This window comes from Myotis myotis, unplaced genomic scaffold, assembly GCF_014108235.1.
Source record: "Myotis myotis isolate mMyoMyo1 unplaced genomic scaffold, mMyoMyo1.p scaffold_m19_p_6, whole genome shotgun sequence".
NCBI classification, from domain to species: domain Eukaryota; kingdom Metazoa; phylum Chordata; class Mammalia; order Chiroptera; family Vespertilionidae; genus Myotis; species Myotis myotis.
The window spans coordinates 69,089,449-69,106,627 of NW_023416368.1; the positions used below are offsets into that span (position 1 = coordinate 69,089,449).

Genomic DNA, 17,179 nt, shown 5'->3' on the forward strand with positions numbered 1-17,179 from the left:
GAACAATGGGCTGTGAGTGGAGCCTTTCCCACTCTGGAAGGCTAAAGACAGGCACTTCCATGTTCACGCTGAAAATCCTTGGTAGCAGCAGGTGAGAAGGAACTCAGCAAACCGAGCTAAAGAAAAACCATGCATACAGTTGAGGGGTTTAAAATTTGATTTCTTTGTTGGATAAGACTAGGAATTTGAGGAATGGCTTTTGTCTACTAACTTTCAACCATTAGAATGTCAATGGACAGACAGGGCTACAAAACAAGTATGTATTATATAAGTCTCAGGGTTGGGTTAACGCTAAGGACTCTGTGAGATCTGAAGCATGACTCCTAAGGCCCTGATAAGAATTCTACACCAGACAGGAGACTGCGAAAACACCACGTTTAGCATATTAATGAAAATTTATATACTTGGCCAATTTTATTGGTACAACCTGTTTTTGAGAATAAAAAAGGGTAAATTTCCATTATTGGAACATAATTTACATATTAAAGCACTCAAGAGGAAAAAATGATTTCAAATGGCAAGATGGTGAAGATACACTGCTTGTTAAAGCATTTAATAGTACTGCAAGTATTTCTTTTGCTGAATCTCTGTCAGCAAAATTTATCTTTGACATATTTATTATTTTAATGTTTTGAACCATGTATATTATAAACCAGCAGTATGCAAAATACACACCTAGTAACAGTTTCTCCAGATCCATGCTAATCAATAAAAATTAATAGCATATACTCATGGACACGGAAGACAGTGAATGATTGCAGGGGGAGGTGGCTAGAGGGAGGCAGAGAAGGAAGGGTCTACAGGGGGATAAATGGTGATAAAAAATTAATAGCATATATGCATTACATACCTAAATACAAAGCAACTACACAAAAGGATGCACTATTTTTTAGGCTGATGTAAATTTTAGCCTGGAAAAAAAAAATCTTAATTCTAATTTATTCCTTTCACTCCTTAAAACAGCTTTCATAACTGAACATAAAATAACAGGAAGACATTTCCAGTGGTATGTCATTTGACAACCTTCCTCCCAGAATGGGTTTACACACCTACCAACCCAACAACTATCCGTCCTATGTTAAAAATCATTTAGGTTCGTAGTCTTCTTTGAAAGACTGTTCAAGTTTTAAATAGAATATTCATCTTTAGTCAGAAAATTTTATATAAGCAAAATTTCAGTTCTATAATTCTGATTCTAAGTTTTTCATGTTGTTAAAGTAATATTCTATAGTTTTAACAATCATAGAGATCTTCCTGAAAATAGCTATCTATGGCAGGTCATCTTACATCTTTATTTAGTCAGGCTAATCTTTTTCCTAGATTCTTTATAGAATGATTCCACACAGCTAGTAGCATTTGGTGCCATTATAAATCAAACAGGAGATCAATGTTTTAGAAAACTTTAAAACATAAAAAACCTGCAACTCACTTTTTCGTCAGTAGTATTTTTCATAAAAATTATTAATTAGTAATACTCTGGTTATACTGTGAAATGGTTTATGATGAGCACATCTGTTTAGCTTCTGTTTACTGCAATTAAAATATAACATTTCACCCTTGAAATAGTTTCTATAGTCCTGACCAGGTGGCTCAGTTGGTTTGAGCATCATCCCGTACACCAAAAAGATTGCAGGATCAATTACCGGCCAGGGCACATATCTAGGTTTCAGGTTTGATCATAGTTGGTGAGCATATGGGAAGCAACCAATAGGTGTTTCTCTTTCACATTGATGTTTCCCCCCCCACCCCACCCCCATCATCAAAAAACATATCCTCAGGTGAGGATTTAAAAAATAGTTTTTATAAATATTTGCTCACTCCAACCCATAAACTGGGTTAAAAATGAATTTAAAACACTAATTAAAAAATTATGAGCACCTACCAAAGGCAAAAATCAAGAACATTATCTAAGAACTAGAGGCCCAATGCACGAAATTCGTGCAAGGGGTTCGGCCCTCACAGCCTTGGCCCTCGCAGCCCCGGCTTCATCCAGAAGGTTGTCTGGAAGGTCATTCAGTTGTCTGGTCTAATTAGCATATTACACTTTTATTATTATAGACTGATATTTTAGCAAATGAAAAGACATTAAGGTACATGTGCTAGTTGTAAATTGTACATTAATATTTTCCCCACTTTACATTTGCTATAACAAGAAATCTTTGTAAGAGGTTAAATTATCCCATTTTAGGAAACAGATTATATAATGCTTATCTTCATGATTCAAGATCAGCATTATTTCAGAGATTTATGGGATAGGCAGATATGGTTTTCTGTCCTTGCCTGAAATGGCTACAGATTGCTTTGATTTCCTAATGTTTTTTTCTTGCCTTTTTCTCCCAAAGTACTTTTACAGAACTAGTGAGGTGTAAACTAAGGTCATGAAAGTAAATCAAATAATTGAATGTATTATGTAAGGAGTCATAATTGTATTTATTTTAAAATTTATCTTTATTGTTGAAAGTATTACAGATGTCCTCTTAACTTTTTCTCCTATTGACTCCCTCCACCCTGTACCTACCCCTCCCAAGCCTTTACCTCACTAGTGACTGTGTCCATGGGCTATGTATATATGCATATAAGTTCCCCAATTAATCTCTCCCCCTGACCCTCACCACTGCCTTCCCTCTCTTTAAAGACAGCAATGAGGTTTTAAAAAGCTTTGGGCTAAAGACAGCTATACACCTTTAATGCAAAAGAAGTGTATGAGTTATATGATAATCCTTGTCTGTCACACCAAGTTTATATCTTTGAAAATCTAACTACTATTAAATAAGTGAGAGTATTTAGCAATATATATACTTAAGATAAGCATAAGAAAATACTCCACTTATCTAATTGGAAAATTAAATGGAAAATCAAAATGACATATTTAAAAAACAATAAAGGACAAAAGAATTCAGTCTTTGCTGGTTTGGCTCAGTGGTAAGAGTGTTAGCCTGCAGACTGAAGGGTCCCAGATTCGATTCCAGTCAGGACATGTACCTGAGTTGCAGACTCAATCGCTTGCCTGGTTGGGGAGTGTGTGAGATAACCAATCGATGTGTCTCTCTCACATCTACGTTTCTCTCTCTCTCAGGTGAGAATTAAACCAAAAAAAAAAAAAGAACTCAGGCAACTCATTCATATATAGATAAATATATAAAAAATATTCAACCTTCCGAGGAAATACAAAAACACAAATTTAAAAAAATTAACACCATTATTCATTCATTAAATACGTAATTTTTAAGTGAATGATAATAGTTGGTGCTATTTAGAGTATAGACTCTCACATACAACTGACAGCACTATAAACTATTTTCTAATGGGGAAATTAGGCAATATATGTATTTTTAAATTGCACTTACAGAAATTTATTTTATGGAAATAATTGTGGATATGTAAAAAGATACAGGGGATGGCAATCACAAAAATTGAAACATAAAGGCCCAAACCTGAATAAAAGATTGGTTTAAAAATAATGACATAGTAGACAAATGGAATTTGTGGTCATTAAAGATGAGATGAGAGACTTTTTGACAATATGACAAAATGCTATTTTTGTAGTATCATTATTTATAATAATTTTATAATACATATTACATAGAAAAGCAGGTGCAAAAAAGATTAGGCATGTATTCTATTTTGGTAAAAAGTTACATATAGCCGAAACCGGTTTGGCTGAGTGGATAGAGCGTTGGCCTGCTTACTGAAGGGTCCCAGGTTCGATTCCGGTCAAGGGCATGTACCTGGGTTGTGGGCACATCCACAGTGGGAGATGTGCATGAGGCAGCTGATCGATGTTTTTCTCTCATCGATGTTTCTAACTATCTCTCTCCCTTCCTCTCTGTAAAAAATCAATAAAATATATATATTTTTAAAAGTTACATATAAAAATTATATATATGAAAAGTAACAAAATAATATGTGATTTTTTTATTTGTATTTTTAGATTCTCTATAGAGATAATGCTCTATTTTCTTATCAAGAAAAAAACTGGTTACATATTTAGCAAGTGATAAATGTGTCTGAAAAACTTCTATCAGAAAGTGATATGAACATCTATTAATCTTTCTATGTACAAGTTAGGCAATATGATACTTCTATCCATTTAAAATACATTGCTTAAACTTAGTCTCATACTAACATTGGAAATTGAGTTGGGTAGTGGGAAAGAAAGATAATGTAAGAGAAATATTTTGCTAAATAAAAGAAAACCCTGTAAAAAGAACCTTGAACAGGGAGCCAATGAAAGAGTTTTTGTCCTGATGGTTTTCAGTATCTCAGATGATAAAATGGAAGTTTTTTTGTTGTTTCTGTAAATTGTTTTGATGTATGTCTGAGTATATGTGCTTGTGTTTTTAAGAGATTAAAACTCAATATTACAGTTTATCAAAGACAAACAATCCATAAAACTGTTACCAAATGAATAACATTTTCCATGTGAGCAGCATACTTGCCTTTGGGTTGTTTGCATCAAATAAACCAGTTGAAAGTCCAATCAGCAAGGAATTCTTGTTTTTCTTTTTTGGCGGTGAACCAGAGTGAGATCGAAGTGGAAAGGATTCTTCTGGTGAACACAGAATGGACTGAATTTGAGAGACTACATTCAAGTGTTCTGGGTGAACCACTTTATGGAAAAATGGTTCTGGATGCATAGATTTATCTACATCACATTTAGAGTGCAGAGAATCACCTATTCCAGGTTCTGTGGTGTAAAGCAAAAATTATGAGATAAATCTATATAGCACTTAAATAAAATTTCTAAGTTATATTGATAAGGCATAGTATTTAACACAAATTCTAGCAAAAAACCTTCATGTCTACCAGAAAAACAAAATCAAAATATATATATAGCCCTCACTTAATGTTGCCAATAGATTCTGCAACTTTAACTGAAATGATATATAACAAAACCAATTTTACAATAGGCTAACTGATATAAACAAGAGTAAGTTCCTACTATGTCTCATCAATGTTATAAAGAAATGACTCTGAACAAAATGATGTTATTAGAGGACCTGCTGTATGTAACTGTACTATCTGATAAGTAATCTATAACAGGATATAATGTCTCATTTTCAGAAAAAAGATTTAATGTTATATACTTCCATCACATTGGAAACTCTAAAATGTACACACAGATGCAAGAAAATGTGAAGAAACACTGTTTAGACACTCATATTTAGTTTCAGTTTATCTTTATTCCTATAAGTTAGATAGAAAAAAAGTATGCTTTTTATATTTTAATTAACTTTTGAAAACAAGACAACTTATGAATGTCCTTAGTATATATTGCCTTAGTTTTGGGAAGCAATTCTTTTCATTTTGAACATTTAATAAAATAACTGACCTAAACGTTATATTGCTCACACTGTCAAGCAATCCAGGCTTATAAATACAGAGTCCAGTGCTCTATGTCTATTACATTTTTTAAATGATTGAGGTGACTGAAAAGGAATAGTTTCTATTAATATATTGTCCAAATAAAACAGGCTAGTGTTCACAACCTTCCAGAACATAATTAGACCAATACAAGGATGCTTACCTATATGAACTTCACTAAGTTGATCCACCTTCCTTAAGATTCCTTCTTCAGAAACTTCATCTTGCTGAATAGTGATCCTATCTTCTAAGCTGTCACATATAGGTATACCAGTTTTAAAAAAACACAACTTTACAGTTTACTAGAAATAGCACTCTCAAATATAAAAAAAATAGAACTAAACTTCACTGGCATGCTGTGATTTCTCTCCTAAATATCTTTTTCATTTATATGTATGCTTCCTCTCATAAGCACAATATATTTTTTACCCCATTCAAATCTTCAGCAATCATAATTATTCACAACAAGTTCCCTCACCATTTCTTTTAACAACTGAAAATCTCTAGACTAGAAGAATATATTCCAGAAAGTAGCAGTAATTTATCTCTGTGGGTTTGGTTCATAGGCAGTTTTTATTCTCTTAATACTTTTCACCTATATCAAATTTTAAGTAGTTTTTACTTTTTTAGTTACAAATTTTGAACAATTTTCTATTTTTACTTTTTAAACTATTTCTTTTTAATCATACAAGTAATACATTTCTTCATTCAAAATGTAGTATTCCTTGGTTCCTCAAAAAGATAAACACAGGATTATCTTAGGCTGCAGAAATTCCACTTCCAGGTATACAACCAAAAGAACTGAATACAGGTATTCAAATGAAAACCTGTACACAAATGTTCACAGAATTGCTATTAACAATAGCCAAAAGGTAGAAACAACACTGAAAATGACCCATCATCATCTGCTGAATGTATATCAACTGCTGAATGGATAAAAATGTATGCTATATTCATATAATGGAAAAATGTTTGGCCATAAAAGGAATGAAGTACTGATCCATGCTACAACAAAGATGAACTTTAAAAACATTATGTTAAGTGAAAGAAGACAGATTCAATAAGCCACATATTGTATTATTTCATATGAAATATCCAGAATAGGCAAATCTATAGAGACTGAAAGCACGTTAGTGATTGCCAGGGGCTGGGAGGACGGGAAAATGAGTGCTGTTTTATGGGTACAGGGTTTCCTTTTGGGGTGGTAAAAATGTTCTGGAACCAGACAGTGATAATGGTTGGACAACACTGTGAATGTATTAAATATTACTGAATTGTACATTTAAAAATAGTTAAAATGATAAACTTTATGTTATATAAATTTACCTCAATTAAAAAAAGAAGTAGTGTTTCTTTTAAGACACCCCTAACCACTCAAATCCTAGTTTCCCGTGCTGTTATCAGTTTGGTGGACATCCGACCATACTTTTCCTTTAAAATTACAGACATATATATGCACATATGTAATGATTTTACATAGAATTATATTTTCTGGTATATGGAAATGTTTCATTCAATATAAATTTGTTTCAATAATCACTCAATATTTTAGACCTATTTCCATATAAACAGAAACTCACAGAAAAAAGAAATGAAACTTAAACATTTGAAAAGTTATGCTCAACTTTACCAATAATAAGAGAGATAAACTGAGACCCTAAACCATGATATTATCAGATTGGCAAAAATAAAAACTCTGATAATAAAAGGTTAGCAAGGCTGTGGGGAAAATAAGACATTTTATACATTTTTTTTCTGAAAGCATAAATGAGTACAACCTTTGGGGAGAACAATAATTGAATTACAAATGCAATTTATAAAAATGGAATTGACCCATTAATTACACAGCTATGTATCTATCCTATAGATATATTTACATTCATGCAAAATGACTTTATTAAAAGGTAATGAATACATTGCAGCATATGAATTCATAAAGGATGCTGAGTTGTGGTTTATCCATATAATGGAATACTGAATAGTCATAAAATAGAGGAAGCACTGTATGTATTAATATGAAAAATATTCCTGGATTACTGACTAAAAATGTAAAGTGTTGAAAATACTGTGTACATTATATTAACAACTATATTTAAAAGGGAGGTGGACTATATATTTGTTTTTGCTTATGTACATATTAAAAATATTTGAAGGAGGAGAGTGGGAATTTGCTAGATGGGGATAGAGGTGGAAAGAGACTTCTTACTGTATGTCTTTATATACTTGTTGATTTCTGAACCATATGAATATAATGTCCAAAAATTAAATTACTTTTATAAGGTATAAGATATAGGGTAATATTAGATTATGACACTATTTTTTTAAACTATATTTTTATTCATTTCAGAGAGGAAAGGAGAGAGAGATAGAGATAGAAACATCAACGATGAGAGAGAATCAGCTGCCTCCTGCATGCTCCACACTGGGGATTGAGCCTGCAACCCAGGCATGTGCCCCTACTGGGAATCGAACCAAACCTCCTGGTTCATAGGTAGACACTTAACCACTGAGTCACGCTGACCCGGCCATGATAGTATTTCCTAAAAGTGAATTACAGCCCAGCTGGCGGGGCTCAGTGGTTGAATATCCACCTATGAACTAGAAGGTCATGGTTCAATTTCTGTTCAGGGCATATGCCTGGGTTGCGGGCCAGTCTTCAATGTGGGACATGCAGTAGGCAGCCAATCAATGATTCTCTCTCATCATTGATGTTTCTCTCTCTCTCTCTCTCTCTCTCTCTCTCTCTCTCTCCCTTCCTTTCTGAAATCAATAAAAACATACTTTTTAAAAAAATGAATTACAAAACGGGATCCAGGCTTTGACATACAAGAAAAAAGAGGTAACATACTCAGTTTCCTTTGTTTCCTTCGTCTCACTAATCCATACATCAATTACAGGGAAAGGTAAGCCATCTTGTTTGTTTGTTCCACATGGCTCTCCTAGAACTTCTGTTTCCAAATCATCAGGTTCTGAAAGCAAAAGCATAACAAAAAACATCTCAAAGCAAAATTAGTTTAGAGAAAATGGAATGAATTTCTATAAATTATCATTACCTAGTTTTAGGCTAATATATTAATGATAACAGGAAAAAGTATTGTGTTAACTCTCTAGTTCAGCTGCGTTTGAAATGATAGATTTTTCCTTTTGAATTTTTCATTGCAATAAAAATACTGAAAAGAAATATTGCACATTGTATTTTTATTAGTATATAAAAATTTTTCTTTCTTAAAATTTCGGTAATATACAATTTGTTTTTAAAGAAGGTATAAAGAGTAGCTTAAAATAACAATATCTGTGGTTAGAAACAAGGAAGAAGAATAGACTGTAATATCATGGATTAATAACTGACAGGGAAGTTCAATTACCAAAATCTATCTTCAAAAAACCAAAAAAGAAAAAAATCCTATTACCTAGATTTTTACAATGATATTAAAAACATAATTGAAGTGCACTAAATCTAATATCCTAGACCTTCAAACAATTAATAACCAGGGTACTACTTCTGTTTTCTGGCAGTGACTCATTTTTTACCTGGTTCGTATTTTCTGAAAATAAATAATGAGAAGAGTTTTTCTTCTTCCTTTGTTAACTCCTCTCCAATTCTGATATCAATGCTATCTTATTTAAGCCAGCAGCATCTCCTCTTTTTTCCTAAAATCCAAATACTCTTTCCTTCTAGATTTAAAAAGTTTAAAATTAGCTATTTAAAAAGCTATTTCTATTTAAAAAGATAATTGATATTGTATCAATCCTTAAAGTTTTTATCTTTTATTCAAATGACTTTTGGGGGTTATTCATATAAATATGACTCATTGTACAAAGTAGATTTGTGATTGTTTTGCTTGCTAAGTCTAAAATATATAAAATATATACCATGTGGCTCTTTTAGAAAGTTTGCTGACTCTTGCACTAGGCTATACAGCCTCTATTCTATGCCTAAAAGTATTTGTGGTTTTTTTTTTTTATAAAAGTCTATGATACCTACTAACTATGATTCTAATGAGTAAGAATATTTAAGTTATTGTGGTGAATTAAAGATGGTCACACATACAGCAAGTCTCTGACATCTGTCTTATCTAGAAAGGGCCTCTTTCTCCCCTCCCCTTGTGCTGGCCCAGTGCTGTGATGGCCTTGACCAACTGAGTACGACTGAAATGTTGCTATGTCATTTCTAGATCTAGCTTTTAAGAGAACTGGCATTGTCCACCTTGGAATCTGGAAGCCAAAGCCACCAAGGCCATGAGACTAAAATGAAAACAAAGGAACCCAGTTGAGCAGGCCCAGCTGAGCCCTGCCAGGACAGGGAGTGACATCATCTTGCATGCTCCAGATAAGCCCAGCTGACAGAGGAATATCCCTGAGTGATGCCAGCAATTGTTTTTCTCCAGCAATTAAGGGTTTCTCCACACAGCAGAGAAGGATCTTCCCAATTCTTAACTCACAAAAGTGTAAGATAAAACATAATAGTCATTTTAAGCCACTAAGTTGTAAGACTCATTTGTTTTCCATGAATAGATAACTGAAACAGAATTTCTTATCTGAAAAACGGGTGCTGACATGACAAAATCCTAAAACATGTGCACCGGCTTTGGGACTGGGCAACAGGCAGAAGTTGAAAGGCTTCAAAGGGACAGTTGGTGAGAGACTGGCCAGTGAAAAAATGTTATTGGAGGCTAGAGAAAAGGGGATTCTTGTTATATAGTAGCAGAAAATTTGGTACCTGTGAAAACAGGAACAACAGAAAATGTTCTGAACAAACTCAGTGATTAGCTAAGGAACTATCTAAGCAGCTACCTTTTTTAGTAGTCTCTGATAAAGTGCAAGACAGAGGTTGACTGAAGAAAGAACTGTTTGGTTTATAAGGAGAATTTAGAAGAGAAAACCCAAAATAATTCCTTCTAGGCAACAAAAGTTTCTTAAGGAAGACATGGCCTCAAGAGTTTTATGGACAAATGAATTTGGTAAATGATACATAGCATATCCCCTTCTTGGAGATTCATAGGCACATTAAAATATTAGAAACTTAAAAATAAGAAGAGATCAAAGTATTATTCAATTAAATACAGCTCATTTTGACCCTTTAACACATACCATCCACATTTCCTTCTGGTTTCAATGACATCTGTGGAGACACCTCCCTAAACTTTGGACTGTTTGTCTCAACAGAAGAATCAACAGTAGCTGATGGGTTCATTTCAAGTGAAATACAATTTACTTGTTCTTCTCCAGCAATTAAGGGTTTGTACTTCTCCCCTTCAGGAGAAATCTCTGAAACAATAAAAATGAAAAATCATGCTACATTTTCAAAGTGTTTTACCAGTAATAGCATTTAGAGAAAAGTTCAAAACTTGCATTCTTATAACAGGTAATTAATGGTTAAGCTCTGTTATGTATTAGAAATTAATAATTAAGGTACATGACAGCCAAATTTTATTTTAATTATACACAATGAATTCTAGGGTGGTTAATATATGATTTACTTTCTTTTTCCTTTTGGTGAAACTAATATATGTGTGTTACAATGGTATTTTGAAATTATTAACTAATTGTTTTTGTTTGTCTCTATTCACTAGATTCCTCTAGCACCCTTTCCAAGTAACAACCAAAAATGTTTCTAGACAATGCCAAGTGTCCTCTGTGGGCAAAATCACCTTGGTTGAAAACCACTGCCACAGATAATGAAAATCCACAAAACAAATTAAAATTAGTAACCCACTATTTTTATGTTTTTTAGAGGATGGGGGGGGGGGGAGAGAGAGAGAGAGAGAGAGAGAGAGAGAGAGAGAGAGAGAGACAGACAGACATCAATGTGAGAAACATTGATCAGATGCCTCCCATATGCACCATGACTGGAAATTGAACTCACAACTGAGGTATGTGCTCTGACTGGAATTAAATCCACAACCCCTTGCCCTAACCGATTTGGCTCAATGGATAGAGCATCGGCCTGTGGACTGAAGGGTCCCAGGTTCGATTCCGGTCAAGGGCATGTACCTTGGTTATGGGCACATCCCCAGTGGGGGATGTGCAGGAGGCAGCTGATCGATGTTTCTCTCTCATCGATGTTTCTAACTCTCTATCTCTCTCCCTTCCTCTCTATAAAAAAATCAATAAAATATATTTAAAAAAAAAAATCCACAACCCCTTGGTATATGGGAAAATGCTCCAACAAACTGAGCCACCCAGCCAGGGCAATAACTCACTATTTTTAAATCAACTAGAAACATTAAGAACATGATATAAAACACAAGAGAACAACATGAAAAAATAATCAGGAATGAGAAAGTTGACTGAGCTTAGGAAAGGCTAGGGAAAAAAATATTAGAAATAAAGATTATAAAATAGACACAAGATCATATAAACAAAAGGCACAATGTCTTAATAGGTATAAAAGGTGAACAGGGGAAAAATTCAAGAAATAAGAGACACTGTAAACTGTAATTGAAAAATAAAATTTAAAAGCAACAAAAAGGATTCAAGATAAAGTGAAAGATATAGAAAGGCAAAAAAAGATCCAAAGTACACACAGTAGAAGTTCCTCTGTAGACTAAAGGAACAAAATAGAAAACTATAACTCACGAACACTTTCCTAAACTTGGGGGTAGGGGGAACACTACATAATGAGGAAAACTACAAAACTGATGAAAACGAACAAAGAAAAACTAAGTAAATGGAGAGATATTCCATGTTCATAGATAGGAAGATTCATTATTATCAAGATATCAGCACTTCTAGCATTATGCTAAGCGAAATAAGTCAGTCAGAAAAAGATAAATATCTCATGATCTCACTCATTTGTGGAATATAATGAACAACATAAACTGATGAACAAAAATAGATCCAGAGAAAAAAATATTTTAGAATATAATAGGAGTAATCCTGTCATTTGCAGATTTTTAATATTTCCTATAACTTTTGTGATGTTATACTATGTTAGTACAGTTTTGGTAATATTGTTATATTTAAAATCTCTTTTTTCTTGAAATATGTTTATTGCATGTAACATTATATTTAAAATTTTTCTTAAAATATTAATGTTTATTGCGTGTAAAATAAATAAATGAATAAATATGAATAGAAAAAGTAAAAACTTTTCTGGTAAAAGAAAAAAAAAAGATATCAGCTCTTCCCAATTTGATCTATGGATTCAATGCAATCCCAATCAAAATCCCAGCAAGTTATTTTGGGAATACTGACAAACTGATTCTAAAGTTTATGTGGAGAATCAAGAAAGAAACTCTGAATAGCCAACACAATATTAAAGAAGAACACAATTGGAGGAATAATATTACCTAACTTCAAGACTTACTAAAAGCTACAGTAATCAAGACAGTGTGGTAATGGAACAGACAAACAGATCAATAGAACAGAACAGAGCTCAGAAATAGACCACATAAATATAGTCAACTGATCTTTAACAAAGGAGCAAAGACAATTCAATGGAGAAAGAATAGTCTTTATAATAAACTAGAGGCCTGGTGCACAAAATCATGCACAGATACAGCCCCTAGGCCAGGGGTGGGCAAACTTTTTGACTCGAGGGCCACAATGGGTTCTTAAACGGGACCGGAAGGCCGGAACAAAAGCATGGATGGAGTGTTTGTGTGAACTAATATAAATTCAAAGTAAACATCATTACATAAAAGGGTACGGTTTTGTTTTTTTTTTAGTTTTATTCATTTCAAACGGGCCGGATCTGGCCCGCGGGCCCATAGTTTGCCCACGGCTGCCCTAGGCCTAGCCTGCGATCAGGGCCAACTTCCCTGGCTGCCAGCAGCCAGCCCGCCCCGTGCCACCACCCACCCCAGTTCCCTGCTCGCCATCTGAGGAGAGGTCCGCCGTTCGCACTTGCTCTCCGACCCCACCCCCGCTGCAGGTCGCCCTCTGTGTGTGGGGCAACAGGCGGGGCAGGGGCCTTAGCTTGGCACCATTCGCATCCCCCACCACCCAATCCAGTTCCCTATTCACCACCGGCGGCGATCGGAGCCTGCGGGCCAAGGGGAGGGACCAAGAGGTAAGCCGTCCGCCTGCTCGCCAGTCCTGCCCCCCACCCCGGTTCCCAACTCGCCATCAGTGATCTGAGCCTGCTGGCCAGGGAAAGGGACCAAGAGGTGGTCAGTGCACATCATAGTGACAGGTCAAGCGGTTGTTCTGCTCATTCTGCCATCATGGCCACTGGGCTTTTATTATATAGGATGGTCCTGGACAACTGAACATCCAAAGGCCAAAAAAAAGTCTAGACACAGACCATACACATGTCACAAAATTAACTCAAAAATTGATAGCAAACCTAAATGTTAAATGCAAAACTATAAAACTCCTAGAAGGTAACACAGCAAAAAATCCTGATGATCCTGGGTTTGGCAAGGACTTTTCAGATAGGATATCAAAGACATAATCCATGAAAGAGAGAATTAACAAACTGTGCTTCATTAAAATTAAAAACTTTCCCCCCAAAATTAAAAACTTTCATTCTGTGAAAGACAATGTTGAGAATGAGAACACAAGTCAGACTGGGAAAAATTATTTGCAAAAGACATCTATATATATATAAAAGCCTAAGCAATCGAACGACCGAATGACCAGTCCACTGGTAGCTATGAAGTGCACTGACCACCAGGGGGCAGATGCTCAATGCAAGAGCTGCCCCCTGGTAGTCAGTGTACTCCCACAGCCAACCTCCTGCAGCCCGTCCCCCTGGCTGGCCAACCTCCTGCAGCCCCTCCCTCCCACCCAGCCAGCTGGCCTGATGGCCCCGATCGCTGGCCAGACCAGGGACCCCACCTGTGCATGAATTGTGCACCAGGCCTCTAGTAAACACATAAAGGACTGTTACACAAAATATACAAAGAACTCTTAGAACTCAAGAGTAAGAAAACAAACAATCCAGTTAAGAAAAGGGCAAAAGCTGGCCAGTCTGTCTCAATTGGTTGGAGTGTTGTCCCAAACACTGAAAGGTGGTAGTTTGTTTCCTGGTCAGGGTACATATCCCGGTTTGTTAGTTCATTTTGTTCATTAGATTCCACATATTAGGGAGATCATACGCTATTTGTTTTTCTCTGACTGGCTTATTTCACTTAGCATAATGATTTCCAGGGTTCCTTCTTTTTTGCAGTCACATAATATTCCATTGTGTAAATGTACCACAGCTTTTAGTTTAGTTTTTAATATTACACTTGATCTTAGCCAAAAGGCCGAGAAGCGATTAGTTTTTAATATTACTGCCAGTATACAACAACTAGTTTATGCTTACCACTTGTAATGGTTGTGTTTTCCAATAGTTCTGTCTGCAGCTGTAGTTCAGCTTCTCCAAGTATCTTTAGGACAGAATCTGTGGGGCTTTTCCCCCAGACTCTTCTTGGAGATCCTCCAGGATCTAATTTAATAACCTCTCCCACTGTATGTCCTACAAGAAAAAAATACAACGATTTCAATGAAATAACATAATACAGCATTAGTAGAGGCCCAGTTCACGGATTTTTACACTGGTGGGGTCCCTCAGCCTGGCCTGTGGGGATCGGGCCCAAACCAGCTCTCCGACATCCCCTGAAGGGTCCCAGATTGCAAAAGGACACAGGCCAGGCTGAAGGAACCCACCACTGTATGAATCCGTGCACTAGGCCTCTAGTATGCATCTAAGATCTTTGGTTAATCTCTTCCCGCACTCCCCCATCCCTCCTTCCCTCTGAGATTCATCAGTCTGTTCCATGTTTCCATGTCTGTGGTTTCTGATCCTGCACTGAGTATCTTCCCCCTGGTGGTCAGTGCATGTCATAGCTACCACCTAGTCAGCTGGTCAGCTGGTTGCTTAGGCTTTTATATATATATAGACTAGAGGCCCGGTGCACAAAAATTTGTGCACTCGAGGGGGGGGGGGTCACTCAGCCAGGCCTGTGCCCTCTCGCAGTCTGGGACCCCTCGGGAGATAACAAGATGCTGGCTTAGGCCTGCTCCTGGGTGGCAGAGGGCAGGCCCAATCCCTAGGTGCAGCCCCTGGTCAGGCTCAGAGCAGGGCCAATTGGGGAGTTGGGGCGCCACCCCCTGTCATGCACAGAGCAGGGCGGATTGGGAGGTTGCGATGCCACCCTCAGTCACGCTCAGGGTAGGGCCAATTGGGGGGTTCGGGCACCGCCCCCTGTCACACTCAAGGCAGGGTCGATGGGGAGGTTGCGGTGCCACCCCGCCACCCACAGAGCAGGGCAATCAGGGGGTTGGGGCTCTGCCCCCTGTCACACACAGAGCAGGGCTGATCAGGGGGTTGGGGCGCAGCACCCTGTCACACACAGAGCCGCAGGGCGATCAGGGGGTTGAGGAGCTCCCCCCTATCAGGCACAGAGCAGGGCTGATCAGGGGGTTGGGGCGCCTTCCCCTGTCCCGAACAGAGCAGGGCAGATAGGGAGGTTGTGGCCCGCCCCCTGTCACACACAGAGCCGCAGGGTGATCAGGGGCTTGGGCGCTGCCCCCTGTCACGCTGATTCCGGTACTGGGAGGCCTTGCGGATGCGCTGATCCTGGTGCTGGGAGGCATATTATCCTTTTATTATATAGGATAGAGGCCTGGTGCACGGGTGGGGGCCGGCTGGTTTGCCCTGAAGGGTGTCCTGGATCAGGGTGGGAGTCCCCATTGGGGTGCCTGGCCAGCGGATGAGGGGATGATGGCTGTTTGCAGCTGGTCACACACCCTTCAGGGTGGGGGTCCCCACTGGGGTGCCTGGCCAGTCTGGGTCAGGGGCTGAGGGCTGTTTTCAGGCTGGCGGGTGACTGAAGCTCCCAACCGCTCCTTTTTTTCTTTTTTTTTTTTTTTTATTCTGAGCCAGCTTTAGCTCTGAGGCTCCAGCTCTTGGGCCTCCGCTGCTGAAAGCAGGTTTCTGGCCTTTGTTTACCTTCTGTATTTGAAACAATGTTGCGATCCTGCTGGCTGAAGCCTGGCGACTAAAGCAGGTGTCAGGGGTTTTGTTTAGCTTGTATATTTGTAACATAGCTGCTTAGAGTTGCAGCTCAGAGGCCGGCAGCGGCAGGCGGGGAACGTTGGAGTCCTCCGTCACTGAAGCAAGCAAGCATCATGTTAGCTTCCAGCTGCCTGACTGCCGGCCGCCATCTTGGCTGGCAGTTAATTTGCATATCACCCTGATTAGCCAATGGGAAGGGTAGCGGTTGTACGCTAATTACCATGTTTCTCTTTTATTAGATAGGATAAGGCAGATTCATGGTCTTCTATCCAACTGAGTGCTTCATGAGAAATAAAAATTACATCACAAAGAGCATATGATGATGATGCTTAAGAAAAGACTTTCAGGAAATGAATGATGAAACAACTGACACCAGTAATAAAAATATATCTATAATTACTTTTTAAATACTAAAGAATTTTAGGGACTATAAAAATAAAAAAAATAAGCAGCTAAGTAATACAGAGGCATGCAACATGACAGAAAAAGAATTCAGAATAAGGGTCCTAGAGTGCATAAACCGGATGGAAGAAAAAATCGACAACCTCAGCAAGAAGCAAGAAGAAACAGATGAAAAAATCGATAACATATGGAAGAAGCTAGAAGAAACAGATGAAAAAATCGATAACATATGGAAGAAGCTAGAAGAAACAGATGAAAAAATCAACAACTTAAGTAAGACCCAAGAAGATATGAAGAGTGATATAGCTGCAATGAAAAACTCCATTGAAAGTATCAACAGTAGACTAGGAGAAGCGGAGGACCGAATTAGTGATTTAGAAGACAAGGAAGCAAAACACACCCAAAATGTACTGCAATTGGAGAAAAAAATGAAAAGACAGGAGGAAAGCCTAAGGGAGCTTTGGG

At 37.2% G+C, this 17,179-nt stretch overlaps 1 protein-coding gene across 6 annotated transcripts in view; it reads right to left on the reverse strand.

Moving 5' to 3' along the window:
• NEK1 (NIMA related kinase 1) overlaps nucleotides 1-17,179 on the reverse strand; it is a 149,244-nt gene that overhangs the window by 12,983 nt on the left and 119,082 nt on the right. For 5 of the 6 annotated variants that reach the window (XM_036314345.1, XM_036314341.1, XM_036314340.1 and 2 more), the window contains 5 exons: nucleotides 14,618-14,770; nucleotides 10,456-10,632; nucleotides 8,213-8,333; nucleotides 5,528-5,616; nucleotides 4,440-4,687 (listed from right to left, as the gene is read on the reverse strand). In XM_036314345.1, coding sequence (XP_036170238.1) covers nucleotides 4,440-4,687; nucleotides 5,528-5,616; nucleotides 8,213-8,333; nucleotides 10,456-10,632; nucleotides 14,618-14,770 — 788 coding nt within the window. The remainder of the gene's footprint in view (nucleotides 1-4,439; nucleotides 4,688-5,527; nucleotides 5,617-8,212; nucleotides 8,334-10,455; nucleotides 10,633-14,617; nucleotides 14,771-17,179) is intronic. The other variant, XM_036314343.1, reaches the window with a different exon arrangement.